Genomic DNA, 24285 nt, shown 5'->3' on the forward strand with positions numbered 1-24285 from the left:
CCATTTCTCAACGCAGACTCTGAGGAATAGGATCAGAGAGCATTTCCCCTGGGAAAGGCAAACAGAGGTCTCATGCTGGTACCACATCTAAAAGCTCTACCAAAAACAAACAAAACCAGAGCATCCTGAAAAACTGTAAGAATGGAACAAAGTAGTGGTACAAGTTTTCCTTAGAAAATTTCAGATTCCCTCTAGAGGACATAAATCTCAGTATTAAGAGCCACGAAGATGACCTAGGCTATATATAATTTTGACTAACATTTTCATCATATACTGGGATCTCAAAAGAAAAAAAAAAAGAAACAAAAAACCCCCAAACCCCTCCCCTCCATAAAACCCCAAACTTCAGAGGGATTTGTAAATCCTCTGTAGTTTGGCAGGGGCAGGGGAGGTGGTGTTGAGACTTAAAATTTTTCTGTAGTATCTCAATCTTTTCTCTTTTCCTTGTGCACATAGAAGCCTTTAAAAGCCCCAGGAAACAATACTCTTTTACAGTGTATAAGCCTCTTTTCTTTCAGAAATAATTCTGAGGAAGTTGCCTGTTTGATAGCATTCTGTGTCACACTTTGGTGTTTAAAGGAATTCAGAAGCCAGGTGCCTGCCACCAGGTGGAAAAGAAATTAAGCAAACAGATGACTGCAATTTAGACACCTATTCTGATTAAGTGATGGTAAATGTTACTATATACAACAGCTAACATAGTAATATAAAATATGGTCACAAAATGAGCTAGTCTTCATGACAAGCTATATTTTCATTTTGTTCTTATTAAGCAGAAATTTACATTAGCATAAGTTTTGAATCAATGAATTAACAGATTAACTTGGACCTAACATGAAATATATCAATGGGCCTACTAAGGGGAGAACTGTCATAAAAGGAAACATGTTGTAAAACAGAAAGGTATAAACAACATTGCATTTTACCAGTTGACAGTGTCCAATTCACAAGCCATCCAACGAAAAAATGCAGTTAAAAACACAGTGTAACAAAGAGCACAGAAATTCCATTACATCACATTCATAAAAATACAACAGCTGATCACTCACAAATATTCCAAAACATAATATAGAAGCCAGCTAAATATCACAAGAAATTAAGTCACAGATCAATATACAAATATTGAACAATGTTTTAAGAAAAGAAAATGCTTATTTCTTTTAGCAATGTGTTTTTACAAGTGTGAATAAATAGTCCTAAACATTAAGTTTCACTCTACAAGGCTCCACATTATCAAGTTCTCTGTCAGGCTACTTCACCATTATTCAAATTACACTGAATTACCTTGCATACAGGCTTTCTAACCTCAGTACTTCAATCATAATAAGCTAACAGGTTGGCGCCCAAGAACACCCTAACAAGTAGCTTGCAAGGTACTGCTTTACATTATTTTAAGAGACACATATAAGGGAACCGACAGTACAGTTGTTTAAATCAAGAGACATCAAGAGCTTGTGAAACGTCAAGAATGCATCAACATTAAGCAGAAAGAAGCTGGAGCAATAGAACTGTGTGTTGGTTGCTGATTTCGATATTTAAAATTCTGCTCCCATGAAATTGATGTCTTTCAAAGGAAAAAAAAAAAAAAAAAAGATTAGTGTATCCTCCTAATAAGAACTGTAGACTTTTGACCAGTTAAACACTGACATTTACAAGAGTTTTACAAAAATTTTCAAGTATCTTTTTTTTTTTTTGTTAATCACAGTGAAAATGTAAGACCAAGATGTAAATGTTAAAGTGAATGACTGAAAGTTTCTTAGATGAAAAAGGCAAAGGTACTAAATCAAAACATATAAAAATGCTTAAACGCATTTCCTTCATGTGATATGAATAGAAAGGTTATCTGTAAAAAGTTAGAAAAATTAAAATAAATTACATATTTAAGTACACTTGCCCTTCAACATTTCTATAAAAATTCAGAATAGTGTACTTTTGAATATACAGAGTAAAAATGCACAGGCGCTGCAAGTTATCTTTTGTATCTACACAATGTCTCGTCACATTAGCATGTTTGCTGCAGTTGATTTTGTTTGTTATTTAAGCTCATCTTCAGAAATCTCAATATACCCAGCTAATTGGGACCCACTGTGGTTCCAGTCTCAGTCTCTCTATAGCAGTCTGTAGCTTCTCAAAGGCTTTGTCTAGGTTGTCATTTATAATGGTCAGATCAAAATAGTGGTTGTATGCTCTCTGGATCCGTGCACTTTCATCTACTGTTTTTTTCAGATCAGTGTCCTGTTGAAAAGATTTTTAAAATAATTAAGAACATAGGACTTGGCAAAAAACTATCAGTTCAAAGAAGTATTAGTTCATCACATACTGCAATGGACTATTTATAACCACATAACACAAGTTTAAAATATAATAATGAAATGTTTTCATTTTTATTCCATATAAAACTTAAGTTAAAATACTTTGACAGATCTGGAAAATGTTGTGTCAATAACATTAAATATCACAACCAAAGGTTTGCAAATCTTGCTATCTTTAACAAAGCCAATAAAAGCACCTGAACTGGAGCTGTATACACAACAGGCAATTAATCATTTTGTATATGCAACTGATGATTCAATTAGAATAAAGTTAATATCTTTAGGAATAACTGAGTCAATCAGTTATATAAATATATTATGCCCCCCCCTTTTTTTTTTATTTTCACAGAAAGCGCCAAAAATCCAAAAATGAAAGAATCCAAGAATCCAAGTACGTTTGACAATGAAAGATAGATTTCTAGAAGAATAAAGCTCTAGAATGTCCTATTGTTTTAGAGGCTACATTTTGTCCTTCTTGTTCACTTGCACATGTTTTTTCTGATTCATAAAGTACTACTGCTTTATTTTACTTCTGACATGAGCTGTCAAATAGGCAGGAAACCTATATTCCTACATTATGAAGACTTCATGAAGTGCTGCCACTCAGCACTTTTTCATGTTTCATTAGTTCTACATTCTTAAAAGATTCCTCTCCACTTTTGCACAAAAACAATTTTTTTGTGATCAGTTGTGAGATTTGCTCCCCACACCAATATTTACTAACATTTTCAAGTTCTGATACAGTTGTAAATGTGACAGCCAAAATGAAAACGTAATTTTGTTTATAGCCTTTCCTTCATGGTAAATGAAGGAAGCAAGCAAATGTAGGACCACAAGAGCCAGAATTTTTGCAATAGGATCTAGCTTAGGATGCTAGAAATAATTTGGACAGATTCACTAACAGGCAGAACATACTTAATACTTCCAATGCACATTTGGTTTTTATTTGTTCAGGAAGTACACCAGAATGAAGCTGCAAACTATACTCATTATATACACATGCACAGACATGATTAATAGAGTCCATACAGATATATATGTTCTAAATGCAACCATCCTCCTTATTCATAATGACAAGTAAAATAAAGGCAAGGATGTCCTTTAAAGAATCAAATATTAGGAAATGCAAGAAGTTATTTTTAGATTTGTCTGGACAGTTTTAATCTTGCTTTCTTGTATATCCATTGCAAAAGTCAGGGTTCAGTTGGGGAAATGGCAGAGAACCCAAAGATATACTAGAATCGATAACAACTAGAAGCCACAAATAGGACTGGATATTTTCTCATGTGATTAAGTGAATGGAATCTCACAGGTTTCAAAAGAAAAAAAAAAACAAAAAACTCACACCATTCATTCATTTACTGCAAATTAACCCATCTCCCATTTTATTACTTTGAATGCCCCTTCAGCATTATGTAAGATATTGCTACTATCTATGCTACTGCAGTAGCATCATGAGCTGTCAGCAAGCCATGGCTTTTCTCAGGTAGGGGAAGATGCACTGTTGAACAGAATGGTTTCCTTAACTTCTTAGTCTGACATTTTGCTTTGGTCCTGCAGCTGGGAAAGTTCATGCCCATACAAATACTTTCAATATGCTAGGTTGGAGGAAACATGGCTCATTTCCTTCTGCTGCACATTGTATCTCAGAAAAGGAGAGACGATCTAATGCATAAAATGGGCCACTTGCTTTTACATGACAAATACAAGGAGCAGCCATTCAACACTCCTCTGTACTCTGGCAGCCCCCAGCCGTTCTCAGTGCAGCATGTGCTGCTGCAGCAGTGGAAACAGGGCCTAGCTGCATTAAGTGTTTTATGCAGGCTGCAATATCTTTCCTAAGGAACACAGATTCTATTTTTAAAGCACACCTGTTTTTTCAGACAGACCTGTACAAAGCTTTCTTGGGGGGTAGAGATGGTGAATGGTAAGGAAAGGCACTTCTACAAAAGAAAAATTCCCACCATCAAACATCTATAATTTGCCTCAAATAATCAAATATGGCACTTCTCAAAGAATATATTACAAGCAATTCTTGTAATTAGTACTTCTCTGTAAGAGGTCTATTTTTAAGAAAGAAGCAATCTGCCTTATACATAGTATTTGATTAACTTGCACTAAGTAATCAGCAAAGATCTTGTCTAACCTTTCTTAAAGAGACTTTAATTTCAGAAAAATTTAATCTAAAATGAAAGTTAAAAAAAGTTTTAAGAACATCCTGTTCAAAGCAAACTAAATGTGAAATACTCTGCTTACAGTGAGAAGTTTGGTTGTAATTCCAGCATCTACCACAGCCTTGTGCATAGCACGCAAAGTCTCTAATTCTGGAGCAGCGATGAACACTACATAGGGCATGAATTCTGAAGTCCGCAGTACTTTCAGGGCCTGGAAGCAAAGAACAAAAATGCACCTCAATTAACTAAATATGAGAATGACTCATCACGCGTCCCCATTACTTATGTGGCACTGCAAAACTAGTCTGTTACAATGAGCAGAACTACATGATAGGCTAGTATTTTTATTTCTGTTTCAGAAACTCCTACACTGCCTGAATTACAAGGTTTCTTTTCAAAATGCTCAACATTGTTCTTTTCTTGGCCAAAAAGATTGCTTACTACTATGCAAGGCTCCCCGTTCATGCAGAACCTGAGGTTTTTTTCGTTGTTCTAACTTGCTCTAACGAGGTGCCACAAATAATCCAGTCTACATTGTAATCTTTCATGACACAAGCAGCTAAGAAGCCTTTAATTTAAAGGCATACCTCTTCAACATTATATTCCTACTTTTTGAATATAACATTATAAAATACATACCTGTGGGTTCACATCCAAAATGCAGGTCCTTCCAGTCTGAACAACTTCAAGGATGGAATCAATTTTGGTGCCATAAAGATTTCCTTCATACTCTCCATGTTCCAAATATCTGCCAGCTTTAATATCCGTCTCCATTTCAGCTCGTGACACAAATCTGTATGCGTGCCCATCCTTTTCATCATCTCTTGGCTTTCGTGAAGTAACTAAATAAAAAAATTTAAATTGAACATTAGCTTTTTATCTCTAGAATACAAGTATGAGACTGGACTACGTTACTTCCTCTGTATTACACGTTCACACCACACACAACACTCATTCATGCTATCTTTTTCATTATTCACCGAATAAAATCATTACTCAAGTGACCTGGAAATCCACATAACTTCAACTCTCGTATGCCAGATTTACTTTTGAAAACGTAACTGAGCACTTGTCAAAATCTGCTCCCCCTGCCCCTTTTAAACAATTTAAAAATACCACGTACTTCCCTCACTGTTATTTAGGGTAGACATACCAGAACTACCTATAAAGTAAGCTAGCTCGAATAGCAAAAGCAGCCTAGCCACAGTAGCAAGAAACTTAGCAGAGGCCAGATCAACCTGCTTTTCAGGACAACTTACCATTTAAAACAAGATAAATTCAGTGGAGAGAGTTTAATGCCAGTGGTTAAGTAAAACATTAACAGCTAGCTTAAGTGTTGGCCTACAGTGTGCAGCACAGACATTAACTTAAGCAAGAAAGTGAAAGTAAAGAAAAAAAACACCTGATTATTATCTGCTTTGCTGTCCTGTCACCATTTTACCTGCCCACTGTTTGAACTCCAAAATATAGTAAACATAGCAGCAAATGGATCCCTTTGATAATACTGTGATACAAGCGGAAAGCATTCCCCCCAGCCAATAATTCCTATCAACCTCATTATTATAGAAAACTCATGTCCCAGGATAAATAATCTTCTGAAGCTGTTAGTAATAAAAGTATTACTAGAACACTAGAACATCTAGTCATAGACAAGATTCTACGGGAGAGTTAAAACTATAATGATTAATACAACATTAAAAGAACTCGGAGCATCTTGAATTAAATTTTGGAGAATGAGCTATGACAGTTCACAGCCAGAAGATGACTTAACAGTTCAGCTATCCACACTGAAGAAAAAACATAGCACCATTTGCTGGAGGATCGGAACTTAACACCAAGGATATGCTTTTCCTCATAGCGGTATGGATCCATTTCAGCCATTTTCCCAAAAAACGCAAAAAAGGAAAACATCTTTTGGGAATAACTTGAAGAGGTTTCTTCTAATCAAAGAAACTGAGGCCAATTGAATTTACTGATTATCCTACTCAAAATCTAAATATAAGGTAGAAAAGAGATTCTATATACAATAAACTATGTACTGCATGTGCATAATTAGATTGTCAGATCACTAGGTTAGAAAAGTTATTTTTATGCCTTTGAAGGTGACTCAAGAGCTCTAAGTTAAAGCATTGTAATGTTGCACCATATTACTTATTTGTAGATACAGCATTTTAGAGAAATCAGTACTTTTGAGGGCTTTTTTTTTTTTTTTTAAGGGGAATAGATAATTAAAAAAAGCAGTAATTTTCTCAGTATCTTTTGTCAAAGTAAAATAACCCTATTCCAAGGAGAAGATTTTTTTTTTAAAGTTACACTGTGAAATCAATCCTGTTATCAGCCATACATATCAATCCTTAGTGCATTAGCCAGTTTGGTGGTTTAGAGATTGAGCAAATCAGAAGAACTGTCTCTCTCTTCAGGCTCCACAATTTCTTTTTAAGACTTATCCCTCCTCCCCTATTATCAGGTCTACTTTTTGTCCACTGAAAACAGAAGGGAACATTGTTTTTGAAATTCTAAAGGGCAGGCGGCAGGCAGAGAATAGTAATAGAGCCAGGGTGGACTTCTCTGGTCAGCAGTCAATGGGGAGGGAGGGCACTTAAAAACCAAAGATCTTGCAGACGAGCAAAAGCAACTGTCTGAATGGAGGGAAGGCAAGAAAACAATTCAATACTTCAGTAAGGGAGCAGGTTTTTTCTGCAGGGAGCAAAAAGAAAGACCACGGGTCTGATGCTAGACAGAATAAAACATCAGATTACCCATACGGACCTTATAGATTACAAATGCTTCAATTTCATTGGAAGTTTACTTGCTTCTTTCTCCTACTGTTCTGATGCTAAACTAACAATTTATAATGGCTAAGATGCTTTTACAGATGGAAAACTTAAGAGTAGACCTGAGAAATTCTACTAGCTGTTGATTAGTGAAGACTATTAGGAACTTATAGAATCCCATAATTTACTCATGATGACCGACACTCGAAACCTAACAGACAGGCAGATGCTTAAAAGACTGACAGACACACACATAAAAATTGTTTTTCTGTAGCATCAGTAATGGTTAACTGATAGTTACATGTATTTCTAGCTGTGGTCATACGTTAGCCCAGTTATCTGAGAAGATGAAGAACCTTTTGTTTTCCCACTCTATGCAATTTTTATACTCTGCCAAAATTACTTGTACATTGAATCACTGGGATTAACTTCAGGTTATTTTCTGGCTAATCAGAGACTCAAAATAGGGTATTACCACAGGAGTCCTGACAACTTACATGGCACTGTAGTTCCAAACCTAGTGGGATTCAGTACTATAAACCTGTTCTTCAAGCTTCTTCGCCCCACTCCTTGGGCCCCAATTAAGACCAGTGTTTTCCTCTGGAAAGGAGGCATTTTGGCTACTTCCTCATATATCTGGATTTCATGACGATCAAATTCTACATTGAAAGGTGTACAAAAAATAGTTAATGCTCAGTCATTACTGCAAAAATAATTAAGCAGTTCTGTTATATATTAATGGAACATATGTGCATATAAATAGTACTCAAAAGGCTTTAAGTCCGATATAAGCCTTCTGGCTTTAAATTGGTATTGGAATACAATAGCTACTCCTTCAGGGGCAGCGTAAAGTGAGATTATTACCTTTACTTCCAAGGAGAACTTTGCAGAGTGATCAGAACTGCAAAATTGTGATTACCAATTAGTGAGCTTTAATGTTTTTTCTTTTTTAACACACCACTCTGCTCTGACTTTCACCTACTGAAATATGTACTCAGCACCATATCTCCACTGGTCACTATTCCTTTTAAACGTCAAAAAATATCTGATCTATTGAATTTATAATCAGATATTTTACTGCATATTTCTGCTTTGGATACATTAGATTATCTGCAAGTTTAGAAGCCTAGAGAACTTGCATTCTTATGTAATATTAAGAAATACCTGCATTTCTTGTGGTGAGATACATCATCTTTTTCTTTTTTTTGCTGCTTATTGTTCCACAGAAAGGCCCTGGAAAAAAAAAAATTGAGACAAGTTCATCATTTTTGATGTTTTGATATTTACATGAATATATGCAAGTTTTAATTTAATTTTAATTAATTTAAATTACAAGGACTATTTTGAAGAAACGATTATGTTCCTTTCTAGAATTTTTATATATCCTAAGGAAAATTACATCTATTTTCACATATTAAATGGTATAGTAAGAACAAAACACTGAAAATAAACTTAGTTTACCAAGAAAACTTTCTAAAAAATTCCAGAAAAATCCTCAAAATACATGTTTACTATATTAACTTTTAGTGCATTAAAAAAAAAAAAAAACACTAATTCTATGGCTTTCTCCCGTCATTTAGCTTTTCATCAGCAGGTGGCAAAAGTGATTCATATATCTATGACAACCAAGTGTATACTTTTACTTTTGTCCTTAAGCCAAAAACAAAGTTATTCAAATATAATAATTAGCATTTACCAATATTGAGTATTCCCATATAGCAAATTTCAAGTTTCTATAATGGCAGGAAAAGGAAAAAAATGGAGTCAGAGCAAAATATGTTCCTGAAATTCATTAAATCTCACCTGAGTTGTCCCAGTCCCTCCTAACAAATGCCTTTCTTTTCTCTTCCAGGAACTGGCTAGGAATAAGTCCTGCACTTCCTCCTTCTTTGACATGACTAGCCTGGAAAAAACATTAATAAAATTATAGGTAACTTGTGAGAAGCACTTTTCTCATTAACATTTTGATGACTGACTTTCATACTGCCAGTTTCTCACTGGTGAGTGTTGATACTTTTATTACTGAGACTTAGCAATTCAAATTCACATGTGGTTTTTAAAATTTTGCCTTACAGTTACAGTAGCTTGCCACTGAGGTATTAAAATTCAAAGAGCTTAGATAAAACAGACACAAGTTTCACTACTGATTCCTATTGAGTTAATAACCTCCTAGAGCTATAAACTTTTGGCATCAAAATCCTAGATGGACTTCCATAGCTCCAAATATTGAACTCTCAAGTGGCAAAATTCAGGACTTTCTAGTACACAGACTTATTTTGTATTCTTGTGCTGCTCCAAATGGGTTCCAGTGCAACTTTTTAACTGTCATTTCACAAACAGGGAATTTCATTAACACATATCTAATCAGTCCTTCAAGCTTCTGCACTACAGAACTAAAGATTTAAGTCTTAGTTACTAAGTATTCCTGGTAATCAAAGTTTGGCTAATATTCTCCATTGACACCATTTATAAATTAGTTAGTCCATGGCAGGACTAATGCCTAGCAAGCTTAATACATACAAACACACAGTTATGAAATGTTGTATTTTTTCTTCTCTGTAACTGGTAGACCTGTCTCTTGCTAACAGGAACTATATGCTTTTCAAGTTGTATTCTTTTACCTCTTAGTGACTAACTGAATTTTTACAGTTGGCAAGTTTTCAGTAACAGTCTAGTATTTCTTGACCGTCCACTAACTTTTTTTCCAGTGGTATAATCTGCATAGAATTACTTGCAATACACTATATTGGCTTAACACATATCTACTCCCCCCCCCCAACTCATAGAGGCTGTTTAAGAGACCTTCTGATTTACTTCTCCCGGGTTCTGTCAAGTTAAAAGCTAGAGAAATTTGAAAAATAACATAGAAGACAGCACATAAGCTATTTCAAACTATGCTGGAGTTTCAGAGCATCTAACTCCTAAAACTAATTAACTTGGCAGTAACAAATTTTCTGCCTCTTCCCCCGCCCCCCTTTAATTCTTTCTTTCTTAGTCACTTACAAGTAAGAGAATTCAGCAGCACCCACTGAAGTGTTTTCAAATATTTTTGTTGCTCTTCAGAGCAATATATACATTGCTCATTTAAGTAATGTTTGGCCCACTACTCCTTGTTATCTAGCACAGAGTTAGCAATTTATGGGTGGAAAGAGAAATTAATGCTAAAATTTTAGCCTGGATTGCCACTGCCACTTGCAACTTTGAACATCTCAGTTGAGAAAAGTGTCTTGAAAGTTCACTTATCCTACATTCAAAGGTACTCATGATGTTTAATTGTGTGCATTGCGTTTTGGAAAAAAAAAAAAAAAGATAGCATAAGCGCTGGATTACATTTCTACTGAAGGACCGAATGCAGAAATACAATCTGAAAGCAGGATGAACTGTTACTATTTGAAAGTGCCAAACACTCTGATTATGAACATGCATGTTACAGCTCACAGACACTGACCACCACTGTGGAAATAAAAGATACACCTTCTCCAAAATAACTATTCTCACCCCTCTTCAAATCCACAGGGCTAATTTCCCTCTCTTTCTCCTCAACTCTGAGCACTCAGGAAGGGGTCCACTTCTTCCACAGTCACTGTCAGGGAAGGCTTACCACAATTATTATAGTCAACCTAAGACTTTCTGCTAGAAATTGTCCACTTAAAACTGATTTTGGAACGTCTAGGCTTATGATACAAGAACAAAGACAAATAAATAGTAGCAATAGCAAAAGGACTGTATTACATATACTACTGAAAATTGAATAGTATAAACTGTATTTCAGTTGTTGATATCTTGTTATTAGCTTGAAAATGGATTACAATCTAAATATTTTTTTTTATATCTACTATTTATAAATAGTTCATTATTTAAAGAGTTCCTTATTAATGCAACCAGTGAAGGTCTCAATTTTTTTAATATATATATACAAATAATTTTTCTTTTATTGTTTTACCAACCTGCCACCAATTTGGATCTTCCCGGTTTACAATCTGAAGAATTTCTCCTTTAGAAAACTTCAAACCTGCTTCTTTGCATGGGATGAGGTTGTCATTATATGGATTATAATCAAAATGACACTTCACAAAAACCTGAAATGTGTAAAATTTACAAAGTTTGAAGAATACAAAATACATTCTTGCTACTTTATCTGTCAAGCTGAAGTAATGCCTTCACTTAGAGCCTAAAAAGTTTGACATGATCAAATTTGCATTTGGTAAGTAAAATTCAATTTATGGGAGGAAAAAAAAATCACAAATAGTATACCAGCTGAGAGAGTAAAATTAATCTGCAGTGCAAACCTTGGCTGAAGGAGCTTTATGACAAATATAAAAAGCCAACTGTTCTGTTTGGACAGTGTATTATAAAACATTCATTTTTGCATTTCAATATACACATCTCAATTAGTATTCTGACATTAAGTTACTCAAAAACTTATACATTTCTCAGAGTGTGAGCAGTGCCCTCAAGGTTTGTGGAGTCTTAAGTATTAATTTTGCCATGACCTCAAGGTTTTAAAACAAATAAGATGTGACTGCTTAAGACTCAAATTTGATGCAGGGGAAGAAACACTGAATTGCTTCAGTAGGCTGGAGACATCTTTGTTATCCAAGCTGGCAGAAAAAAAGTTAAAAGAAAGCAGTGTACCTGCCTCAAATACAGTACATGCATATTGCATCTGCTCAACGTAAGCACAGTCCATTATACTTGCGGACATTAAGACCCACTACCTAAACGTGTTTCAGATGCGCTGATTTAGAGCAACAATTACTTCTGCAATGGAGAAATCAACAGAGCACAGCAACAACAAAAGGATAAGGAATAGCCACCAAGTTCCAACCTAAGGTTTGGAAGCTTAGTCTTAGTCAAGCCAGTCTGTTGAATTCAGTACATTTCTGAATTCTATGAAACAGATTACCTGGACACTTGATCATGTCAAACACATGCAGTTTACTGCGGTTTAGTGTGCTTATGGCTAGGTCATGGGAGGTTACTAGGTGCCAAAGAAACATGCTTGAAATTATACAAATGCTTATCAGACTTAGATTCTAATATGATTTTTTTAAGCAAATTTCTATTAGGTGTGACCTGAATCTACTGAATAATCCAGTTTCCAAGATGTACTTGAAGGGGAATATAGATACCTGCATTTTAGCCTTCCTGCTAACATTATTTGTACAAAAACAATCAAATCATGGCTAATCCAAAATCTTACAGTAATTTTACGCAATAAAGTACCAAACAGAAGTTGTTTTGACAGAATTGTTAGAAGTGCGCTACTAACCTGTTGAGGAATAACAGTGTCTCTATAGCTGGGGAGAATCTTCAGAGTGACACTCCCACTAATGTTTTTCAGCAGTTCCTGCAATTCTTTTGGATTGTTTCCAACCTCATGGCCATTTACCTCTTTAATGATGTCACCTACATGCAGAAGACCTTGTCGATCTATCATTCCGCCATGCAGGATTCGTGCTATTACCAGATCATTGTTCTCAACTCTAAATGTAACACCCTGAAAGAAGTACATGACACCAAGTTTACCATTGTTTGAATTCCACTTTCATTTTACCATTACCTCAAGCAAAAATATACTGCTATGGGATATGCCATCTCCCTCCCTGCAAGAAAACACTGACAATAATAGTTACTACACTGTAAGAGTTCCTAATATACAGGTAATTGTCAAGTGACCCAAAAGAGCTTTCACACAAGTTTTTCATATGATGAACCATGACTGCATTGCGCCTGGTTGCAATCCTGCCATTTTGTATTAGTACCAAACTGATGTCGTGTTAGTCAGTTATGCTACCAAATCATTCTGCCTAATGACTATCTATCTATTCATTATCATAAATTCTTATAAGAAACAGCATAGAGAACACACAGATATCTTCCTATTTTGACCTCTCAATACTGATCCTCTCACCCCTTAAATTACACAGCATGATAAGGGAAAGAATCAAAACTTTAATGCAATAAATTAAGCAGATGCAAACACTTTCACTTACATTTTAATTTAAAGACACACTCATCTGCAATTACTTACCAGTGGCTCTCCCGCTCTTTTGTGAATACCAAGGATACGAATAGCATCTACTGGAACGATCTGGTTGTTCACTGAAGAATTATTGATTTCTGGACTAGAAGGAGGGGAATCATAACATTTTGAAGCCACAATATCATGCGCTTCCAAGAGTGACTGCAAGGGAACAGAAAAAGCCTTTTTTATATTATGAAATAACCAAAAGGATTTAGTGCTTAGTAACCACTGAAATTGCCTATTTAGGGCTTAAAACTCTTACTTTGCATGGAACAGCAAAATTTAACTTTCATGTTCATATGAAATGTAAATACTCACATGGCCTGATCACTATACTATCTTGACAAATATACTCTTCTGTAAACACAAGTACTTTTTCTTAAGGAATTATAGCAGAAATGCAATGAATTTGAGAGGAATGTGTTAACTTACAGGGAAGAAGATGGAAAAGGTGCACTTAAAATAGTCTTTCACCTAGCAAGACTGTATCCAGTGTATACTGTATACTTGTGTTTAATGTAATAAAATTTCCTCTACAGCAACTTGGAAGTAACTGTAAATTAAAGATAATTATAGGTATGCAAGGATTTCTGACAATCTTCAGAATGAGTACTTTCTGCTTGTATAAAACCAAAGCAGAATTCTAGCCCCAAAAAATTATAACAAATCCAAGCTGACACACTTCCCTTTTTGGAAGACAAGAACTCAGACCTTATAGTTAACAATGTTTTCACTAGTTCACATATGTAAGTACAGACCAAAAGGTGGCGATCCAAATAAATATAACCATCTTTGGAAGAAAATACAATTTAAAATACCTTTTATAAGAAAGTCTAGTTTAAGATTAAAGAAAAAATTTCTAAGATAATACATACAGGTTAAACAAGAAATCAAACATGTGAAATTATACTGGAGACTTTCTGTCTTAAAAGAGGAAAAAGGGGCACACTATAACCACCACATACAGTGTTCAAGATAAAGCATCTTGCATCATACACTCTCACTGACAGGTATAGGAAGAGAAAGGCAAACAAGTGGAGGCGATGCCTATTAGGCCTATCTTGCCTCAAACAACATAGAGAACTAACCTTGTTTCAAACAGTGACCTGATGAGATACAGTCATAAGCTAGATCACTGATTGGCATCAAGTAAGAAGCTGGAGAGAGCAGCAGAAAGCAGGACACCATAGGAACTAGCAGTGGTAGTGACATGCATGTGCCAGAGGAAAACAGCAAACAGGACTAGAAAGTGGGGCAGGTGACATTTAAGTGCTTCAGTTTAACAATTCTGCCATGCATTCTGCTCCATCCTTCTGTAAGCCAACCTCCAACCTAAAAGCTCTGCAACCATATTAATTTAGTGCTAAGCTCAACAAGCAAGCCTTGCAAGGCATCACAACCTGAACAGTTATTTTCAGTTGCCTCCAAAAAATAAACTATATAGTGACTCTGCTGATACTTCAACCTGAGATTAGAAGGAGTTACTAACTCAGTGATTCTGCCCTTTCCATTAAAGCTGTAAAGACAGCTGGTTATTGTGGCTGCTCAGATACTGTGGACATAAACCAAATCAAATGAATAGGAAAAACAATCATTTATTTAAATCAAGCAGCTGTCAGATGGTAGCAATTTCTAGTTCTTCATTATCCAAGATGCATCCAATCCAGAAAACAGGATAACAGATCTCTGGCTTGCCAGTGTTTGCAAGAAACATTTTGGATCTTTCTACATTTTCAAAATGAAACCAGCTAGTACCAACTACACATTTTGACACATTACCACAGACAATGCCAGGTAGATGCATCAGTAAGATGCTTACAGTTTTCTTTTTGGTCACATACTAGAACAAGCTGGTCCCAAACCTTCTTGCCATAAACCATTCAACTCTCACATTTTCTCATGGAGCCTCACGTGTAACCATGCTTGTACATACCCCTCCCTCCCATAATGGTAGTGTACTTTATGGAGTATAATCTGATCCACAGTCAGGGATGACTAGTTAACAGCCTGGGCTATCCTTTTCAAATTAACATGCTCCACAAGATTCTTCCCTTCTTAAAAGCTGATTCCTTCATCCACATTCTGATTATATTTCTTCACTCAGTTTCATGGATAATCATGAATTCTTTCAGCTGCTCAACTCATTAAGTATCTCTCAATTGCAAAAATCTTTCTCATGCTATTTACATGATGGCTGAGTCACAGAAGGACTATCAGTCCAGTAAATTGCTGCCTACAACTATAAAATGGTTTCTTTGAGAAAAGAAGTTTATCAGTTTCTTTAAAACAAGCCACGGTCCATTTACTACCTTCTCATACCTAACTCTCATTTCTGAGACTCAAGAATCTATACCAGTTTTAGCAGGATGTTTTCATTCCAGCCAGGACATGGGACCCAGTCCTGAAGAACATTTAAGAAACCGAGTCACCTGGTAACAGAGTCCATGAATTCATATCCATTGTGAGACTACTTTCCAACATTTTATGTTGATCACAATTACCTTCTTATTTCAGCAGCATGGTTGAGTGATTGGAGAAATACTTCCAATAGAATTCATGGTGAATGTCTTCAAGTGAAGCATGGACTTCACTTGCTTCTTTCTTACAACATTTGAAAAACAGTGGCATCCTCTGCTCCTGCAACTCTGGAGCTCCCCTGAAATCTGACCTTTTCCATACTGGAGTCAGAACATCTATAAAACCACTATCAGAGCCTGCAAAATGGCACGGACTAAATAATCAATATGCAAAAGATGATTCAAAGTTTCCTCCATACAGAATCCTTAAACAGCATCAGCAGGCTATCCAAGACTGGATAACTGAAGAAATGTTCTCACAGAAATGAAATCAATGCTTAGAAGAACTCTCTGCATATCAGAAGAGAATGGCACAATGGACATATTCCTATGGCAGACACTATGGCCTCTTTTTGCAAGATACTGTCATTAAGTAGTCCATAAGCTTAGAATATCTTCACTTCTTTACAGTGGTTCTCTGTAGCTGTACTTATTTGCCAGTTAAAAAAAAAAACAAACAATATGTAGTTCATAATTCAGTAAGCCCAGAAACATTAAACACATCCAACAGCTCTCTTCAGTGCTGAAGGCAAGTTCAAATTCAAGAATTTGGTTCCCCTAACACCCCCCCCCAAAATCCTCAGCATGATCAAGTTATGAGGCATTGTTTGTCCTTGTATGATTATCATTTCCCAACTATGTTCCACCAGAACAATTAAATTACAATTTTGTGGGGGGGGGGGGGTGTAGGGAGAGATGCACAGAGGCAAAAGAACTCAATGTTCTCAAATTCAGGACTCATTTTCTAATGCTTCAGGCCTCAGAAGTGCTTAAAACCTTTCCCCTCTCCTTTTAAGCACTAAGTATGTGCTAGTCTTCTCTGACAATATTGTTTAAAAATAAGAATAATCAGCAGAATGCTTGCTGCTGATGTACATGCAAAAAAGAGAAAAAACTTTTTTAAAGGTTGCTCTGGGTACAGTGAAGAAATCATTTAAGATCTTAGAGAAATCACTGGGGGTTGATAAGGAGGCATGAGTATCTGGGGAAAAATAGCTCTATAAATAAAGATCTGTCTAGGAGGCAGCTAAAGATCACTTTTCTAAATGAAACTTATTTTTAAGGTATGATTAGCCATTAGAAAGCTAACTATTAGGAGAAAATATTGGCTGCTTTTCAGATTAAGTATTTTATTGCCACTGCAAGCTACTATTTAGGATGAATGGCTTGTATAAACTCTTGGAAAGGGGAAAGTAACTGAACGAGTTCTTCCAGAAGCAGCAGAAGTGATTCTTCTGCACGTTAGCTCTCCCTCTCTCATCTTTCTTTCACCACTTCAGCAGTGCAATACTTTCAACTCCTCTTTCTCCCTCAAGGCACCCTCTCCTGCCACCCTTCTCTTCTGCTCTCCAGCAAGCCTGATGAGACTTGCTATAGCTTTTTTCCATGCAGTGCAATTGGCTCTTCAACACATACTGGCCTGATGGCCAGTCATCGATACTGTGTAACTCATAAGAACCTACTATCTTCCACACTTTGATTCCCCGAAAAGTTTGGTTAAAATTAGTCAAAAGGCTAAAAAGTGGAAGGGAGGGAGAGATATGAAAGGAGAAAAGATGAAGGGGAGGGACAGACAGTCGAACATAGTAGTGTAACCATACATGTATTCTTTACTTAAGAAGCCAGCCCTCCCCACCCCATGTATTCTCCCTCCCCACCCACGTATATTCTGGAGAACTGTGAAAAAGAAAGGTTTACCTCATAAATGGTAAGTTCTATAGTTGAGTATTTTTAGTACTAAATAATACATTAAAATAAGCCACTACATTGATGACTTGTATACCACATTTGATACCTGTATGTTCAGGTAGGTAACAATGGTTAAGATGATGCTGTGATAAAACAGTACCATTCATCTGTACAACACAGAATGATCCTCTAACACAGTTACATAATAGTGTCCATGAAACTTAAGTCAACTTATTCAACAGTGGCTTACTGTGCACCTTTACTGCCCTAGAGAAAGGATACAAAATACGTTTTCTATAGTTAGAAATCACATTTTATTTTTCCTTTCTTCCTTACAGGTCCCATCTTGTAGGATTTGGAATATTCCTCCCTACAAGTAGGGCAGAATGGATAGAATGTACTTAATTCTTGAGTAATTGGTTAATTTTCTGTTCCTCCTTACAGAGAAACATAGAGCCTCCCCAAGCCTCAGAAAGAATATTACATTCACATTCTGGTCTGCAAATCTTCCTAGAAGCTCTTCCAGAGTGGTCATGACTATGATATCAGTTATATAAAGACTTACTTGAAATAATACTACTTTGCACTCAGTTGTCTTTACTGCATGCTTCCACAAGGGGAACTGAAGCACAAAATTGGGCGCCAAATAGGTTTCCAAAGTAAATCACATCAGATGAATTTTTAAAAAGTAACTAACTAGCTGCTTTTTGTCTGTATGCAGCAGCCAAAACTGCTCATTGTTTCTGCAAATGGGACTAACAATTTCACAACACGCACTTAGGAAAAACAAAAACACAGAAGCAAAGCAGCCTCAATCTTCCTTTAAAAAAAAAAAAAAGTCTATAATTCTGACCCAGTGAAAGAAGATAGGTTAGCTCTCCAGGACAGCATTGAAAGCATCTTAGCCATTAATATTTTCCTTTAACTTCCTACCTGATTCTTTGTGTACAGCACAAGATTTGCAGCAAATGAAGTAGAAAACCCTAGAAATAGCTTATGTCTACACATCCATGACTCACCCCACAGTACAGTGAAAAAAAGAGCATGCAATCTTATTCATAGCATGCAATAAACTTATCATCAATTTTTAAAACGTGTTCAAGGGAAGAGTCAACAAACCACATACCAGTTGGTCTGACATTGATACTATGCAAATTAGAAGAAGTTTCTGTAAAAAACAGAATTATTGGAGAAAATGCTAAGAAGGATGGAACCTCCAGTAGATTTTTAATGGCATCTATGAAATCTCTAGTGAGCATGCAAACACTACATTTTTGTCCAAGATTTAAAACAAAAACTCAAGTAGATTTTAACACAATGAATGAAAATATATTTGAGAAGATAAAATCCTACTCATTCTTGACCCCACATGGCTTCTGCTTTACCTTTCAATAAGAGTAAAATCCTAGGTAAGACAGTTTGCTGCAACTATTTTTATTTGTTAGGTTGCAGTTGTTTTTGTTTTATTATCATACCTAGATCTGTAAGTGTGCACTAATCTAATAAATGGGCAATATACAGAAAAAAATGGCACCTGAAAATGAGGTTCCTTGAGTATTCCAACTAATTCTGCAATATTTTCATCTTTATTTACTAAGGGACTGATGTCTTCAAGAATTTCATTCACCAGCTCCAAGTTGTTGTCACTGACAGCCTCGAGTTTAGAATCTTCCAACCGCTCATGAGCCTGTAAATAAAATAAACATATTACACTATAAGTTTCAAGTAAATAGTACTTCCAATTCATATCACTTTTTCATTAATTTTTTGGTGCCTCCTTCAGCAGGAAAGCCAGAACTATTACATATAATCTAATTATATATTTTATCTTCAGAACTGCTGAAGGGTTTTGCATGCTTAACTGCATGACCAGACAAACTCTCTAAGCAGCACCTGTCAAGAGATACTTGCATGTCTGTATTTCCTGTAACCTCTGTGTAAGAGGCATATACACTAAACAGTTCTCTCTGAATAGCATAGCACTTCACTGGGTTCTGAAGAAGAAAAGATCTGAAGTACATGTTCTAGAAAAGCAAAAAGGCAGCTCAGGGATCTGCTAAAAAAAAGTAAGGGCTGAATGAGAAGCATTTACCTGAGGCTCCTCCCACTCAAATACCTTCAGAAAGCCAAATTCTGAAGGAAAGTTGCATAATTTTTCACCTCTTTCTAGAGATATTGCTGCAGACATAACCCTTCCCTAAAAATAGCAGATACTTGAATTCATTGAAAGGTAAGAGCTTTGAGTGGCAAGAGGAATACCTCACAAATCCAAATGCTTTGCTTATTTATTGCAGGCAGTGCTATATCATAAAATGAGGTAATCACATGAGGCCAAAAATAACTGAAACTCCCAACACTGAATTATGAGTTATTTACAACACTGTAGCAACAAGAAGTTCAGCAAAGAACAATTGCTGTGGCAGGTAAAAAAACAACAAGAAAACAGATAAATTTAGGAGTAGTCTATATATACCACATGTATATGTAACTTGAAGGTGTACACACCCATCTACATTCCTACTACTGCTTAAATAAAAGTTAAAATGAAATTTTGCCAAAAAACAGAAAAGAACTCTTTCTTTGTCCCCTGAAATCACCTGAGTATTAAATTCTATTTGATATCTATAAAATGGTATTTCTTCAGGACTGATGATCAAACTTTGGAACAGTTAACAGAGAAAGACACTTCAAATATTTCCCACTACCAACACCCACTGAGACCTTGGCACCTACACACATTCTCCTTAATACAGGAATGCTATGTTGTTGTTAACTCTGTTGTACATAATACATATAGTAAACAATATCTTTCTTTTAAGGTTTACTTCTTTTATAGAAAGTAAAAAAAAAAAACCCTACAAATCTTTTGACTTTTAAACATACTCCATCTGCAAAAACATTACAAGATTAAAGAATCTGGGTTACATGTTTTCCCTTTCCCACTCCTTTTCTTTAAAATACTACCACTACCACAGAGTTTAATCTAAATACAAACATCCTCATCTCAACCCCAAAACCAAAGCTATGTACATAAGGTGGAACAGAAAGTTTACCAGTTAACAAACTCCCATCCAGCAATAGACTATGGATTAGGAGGATATGGAGTGGTATGAATTAAAAAAGTGTTAACTTAGAACTTGGTGTGGGGGGGGTTGTTTTGTTTTTTGTTTTTGTTTTTTTAAGTTCACCATTTCAGAAATGGTGATCAGATTGAATTTTTTTTTAATTCATTCAGTATCTATTATACTTGCCAAATGTTCAAATAATACAACTTTTGACTCCACAGTCTGACATCCTAAACACTGGATTCTGTGTTTATAGTTTATTCTAAGATTAAGCATCCTTGGGCTGGGTTAGCCATATACCCAGTATGGCATAGGCTCTGCCTAGACTGTAAGTGCAATACTAAAAGCACTGCATTTAGTGTCATTGCAAAACAGAGATGAAAGGTTTGAAGTTCAAAGAATAGTTGACAATCTAGGTAGAAGAAAATGTTGATAAGATAGGTAGGTAACAAAACTGAGTAAAGTTAGTGCATGTTCCAAAGCTAGCAACAGCTTAAAAAACAAAACAAAACAAAAACCAATTCTATCGGGTAGTTAGGGCTGAGTATATACATCAGCAGCTAACAGGAAAATGCATTTTACAGTAATTTTAGTTACTTCCCTTTCCCCTCAAAAGCCCCCCACCTGGGAACACACAGGAACTGGAAAACAAGTTCACAGGCAAGGGTAAACAAAAAAAGGGAGAGGCAGAGAGAGGCAGAGAGAGGCAGAGAGAGGCAGAGAGAGGCAGAGAGAGGCAGAGAGAGGCAGAGAGAGGCAGAGAGAGGCAGAGAGAGGCAGAGAGAGGCAGAGAGAGGCAGAGAGAGGCAGAGAGAGGCAGAGAGAGGCAGAGAGAGGCAGAGAGAGGCAGAGAGAGGCAGAGAGAGGCAGAGAGAGGCAGAGAGAGGCAGAGGAATGTGTACAAAGAATCTTTCCCAAAAGAGAGACCTGTAATTTCTACTTTGATGGCTTTATTCTAGACAGAAGAGTGAAAAAAATTAAATGCATCTTTAAAAGATTAGTCAAACTGCATTGCAAAATATTATTATAAACTAAAAAACATGCTTATTGCTTGCCTTTTTTTTTTTAAGGTCTGAAAGAAAAGTGAGTTTGTATTACTCATGGCACATTTCCATAAGTTTCTTTTTTGTCCTTTTTGCAATACTTTACATAATGACTAGTCTTCATAGCTGACTAATAAAAGAAAGTGAAAAGGCTTTTACAGTTCTGGCCTGGTCTGAATTGAATCTTCACAAATAATCTGGCCATCTCAGAACTCTAAGAATTACCTATTCTGTTAAAACTAGCTTTGCTAATAGAAAAAACAAGGTTTATACACTTTTAGAGAGAAACTGATATTGATGAACTTTGTTGTCTTTTTGATGTTGTCCTTATTTAGTTCTGCTGGCTGGACTGAGTTTCTGGATTTAATTCTGAAATAATTACAAAAGAAAATATCAGTGTGGTCATGCCATGTGAACACAGTTAAAAACTTTCAGCATCCTAGATAAAGCAGATTTATAGTTAAAAGTCTGTGTTTCCATTATCAGTACTTTTTTTTTTTTTTTTTTTTTTAAGTATCTGCTAGTCATTAAATTCTCCATAATTGTAATTGGCCATTAAAGTACAAATATCAGGAGATAAGAAAGAAAATATGCTTTGCAGTGAACATTTTGCTGATGATAAACATTAAAGATGAAGTATGTAGCAAATACTGAAGTTGGAAACAACTCTAAGCAAGAAAGTGCTTTTACTTACTCCTGTAAATTCAGTACACAAATCTTACTCTCAGCCGTCATCACTAACAGGTGAAAAACTTCAATTATTTCTAAGTTTACTGCTATGCATTTTTTCCACTTTTATCCAATGCTTTCTGAATAGCTGAACAGAAGTAAATTCTCACATGATTCTTATGAAAAGTTTTCCTTTTCAGATTTTTATACTCGGCAAAATTCCTGTTCATCAATCCTTTAGCTTTCACAAGTTTGCAAGCTGTGACTACAGAATATTTCATGGCTGCCCAGAGGATTGGCTAGCCTTATTTTCAGATGTCTGTTCATATTAAAGAGATTTGTATATTTAAATTGACTGTTTTCCTCATGTAAGGAACTGTTCGTTACAGCTATGAATTAAGAATAAGAAAGAAGTGCTGTATGATATTGACTGCCTCACTTGCTGATAAGGTTAGCTATGTTTTAATTACAGGAAGAATTTTTGTATCCATAATCTTTACATATTTATAAATGATTACTATCATCTATGAATAAAAGATTCAGATAATGCAAGATCACAACTAAGGATAGCCCATGTCTAATCAAAGGTCACAGTACTACTCTGAGATCCAGGAAAGGGCATGCACTTCATGGAGAGAATATTTCACTGAGTTGATCAGAAAGTCATTCTGAGTCAAAAACAAAAAAAGAAGACTTGTTTAAGCCACAAGGGAAAAGTAGGTTATTGTTCTCACTTTTCGTCTTTGGCAAAAGTGCTAAAAGTCAGAAGGCATATGGGTCTTGCACACAACAGTGGTCACAACACTACACTAAAAACAACTGCTTCTAAAGTATTTTGACATTTTCTCAATAAATGATGTTACCACATTATATCTGGAGTCTGAATTTTTATTTTTCTTCTAGAATCTTCCATATAACAATAAAACAAAGTGCACACAAATTACATTATACCAAATCTGCTATATCTGTGCTCAGGAATTCCTTCAAGTCTACTAATAAGACATACCTGACATAAAAGCCATTTTTTATACCTCAATCCATATTCCATGCTCACACTATAGTTAAGAGTTAAAACTTTCCCAAATTCTACTTAGAGCAGTAAGTTGAAATACCTTAGCAAGTGATCTTACAATAGGGTTTTCCATAATTCCTTTGAGAAAAATCAAGTCGATTTCTTCAGCTCCTGTTGATGTTGGTAGATCAGTAAGGTTATCCAGAACCTGCTGCATTGCTGCTGACAAACAAAAAACAAAAGGTGCTGACCAAAACAGCCTTGCATAAATAGCAAAAAACTCTGCAGCACACCACAGTATTAACATTAGAGATGCAAAGCAGTCAACTGCATCAACTGAGAGCAAGTAGACAGAATGGAAAAATGACTTTTTTTGAAAGAAGGAAATAAGGAATCTAAGGAATCTATCCAAATCTTTACCATCACAATCAACTTAAATCTAGGCCCAGCACATTCCTTTTAACATTCACAGCTACTTAAAGATTGAGAAAAACAGGAACAAGCATAAAACTATGTATATGATATGCATAGAGATAACCTTCCAAATACAATAAAATCTCATTCATGACTGTTTTTGTTTAACCTCTCTTTCAGAGAAAGTTTTCAGCTGTCATATACACACCAACCAACTACACATTTTACAGTGCTTGTGTAGGCAGATGTCAGTGTTTTTCAAGTGAATGCATATTTGCCAATCTTTTCTACCAAAAAGCGTATTGCCAAGGCAGCTCTTATCTTGGGGACACTTGGGTCCATCCCCACCAGTCCTTTAAACCCTCAGTTCTGAGTTACTGCACTCTGGCACTGAGTCCAGACAGTGCAGATGCTAGCAGCAATCCAGCACCCCAGCATACTGGAATGGGGAGTATGTAATAGAACTGAAGTATATTGTGCCTGCACAGTACCCTCAGTGTAGATTTTCCTGGCTTTCTACAAACTTACA

At 35.8% G+C, this 24285-nt stretch overlaps 1 protein-coding gene across 1 annotated transcript; it reads right to left on the reverse strand.

Annotated features, from left to right (window-relative positions):
- Positions 1-1666: 1666 nt before the first annotated feature.
- Positions 1667-23559, reverse strand: PALS2 (protein associated with LIN7 2, MAGUK p55 family member). The gene is made up of 11 exons (XM_013941363.2): positions 23443-23559; positions 19088-19240; positions 13295-13447; positions 12533-12760; positions 11208-11339; positions 9064-9163; positions 8425-8493; positions 7758-7919; positions 5126-5328; positions 4569-4697; positions 1667-2235 (listed from the first exon to the last, which is right to left on the reverse strand). The coding sequence occupies exons 1-11, from the start codon at positions 23557-23559 to the stop codon at positions 2059-2061; spliced, it is 1623 nt and encodes a 540-aa protein (XP_013796817.2). The 3' UTR covers positions 1667-2058.
- Positions 23560-24285: the final 726 nt, after the last annotated feature.

Source organism: Apteryx mantelli, chromosome 2, assembly GCF_036417845.1.
Source record: "Apteryx mantelli isolate bAptMan1 chromosome 2, bAptMan1.hap1, whole genome shotgun sequence".
Taxonomy (NCBI): domain Eukaryota; kingdom Metazoa; phylum Chordata; class Aves; order Apterygiformes; family Apterygidae; genus Apteryx; species Apteryx mantelli.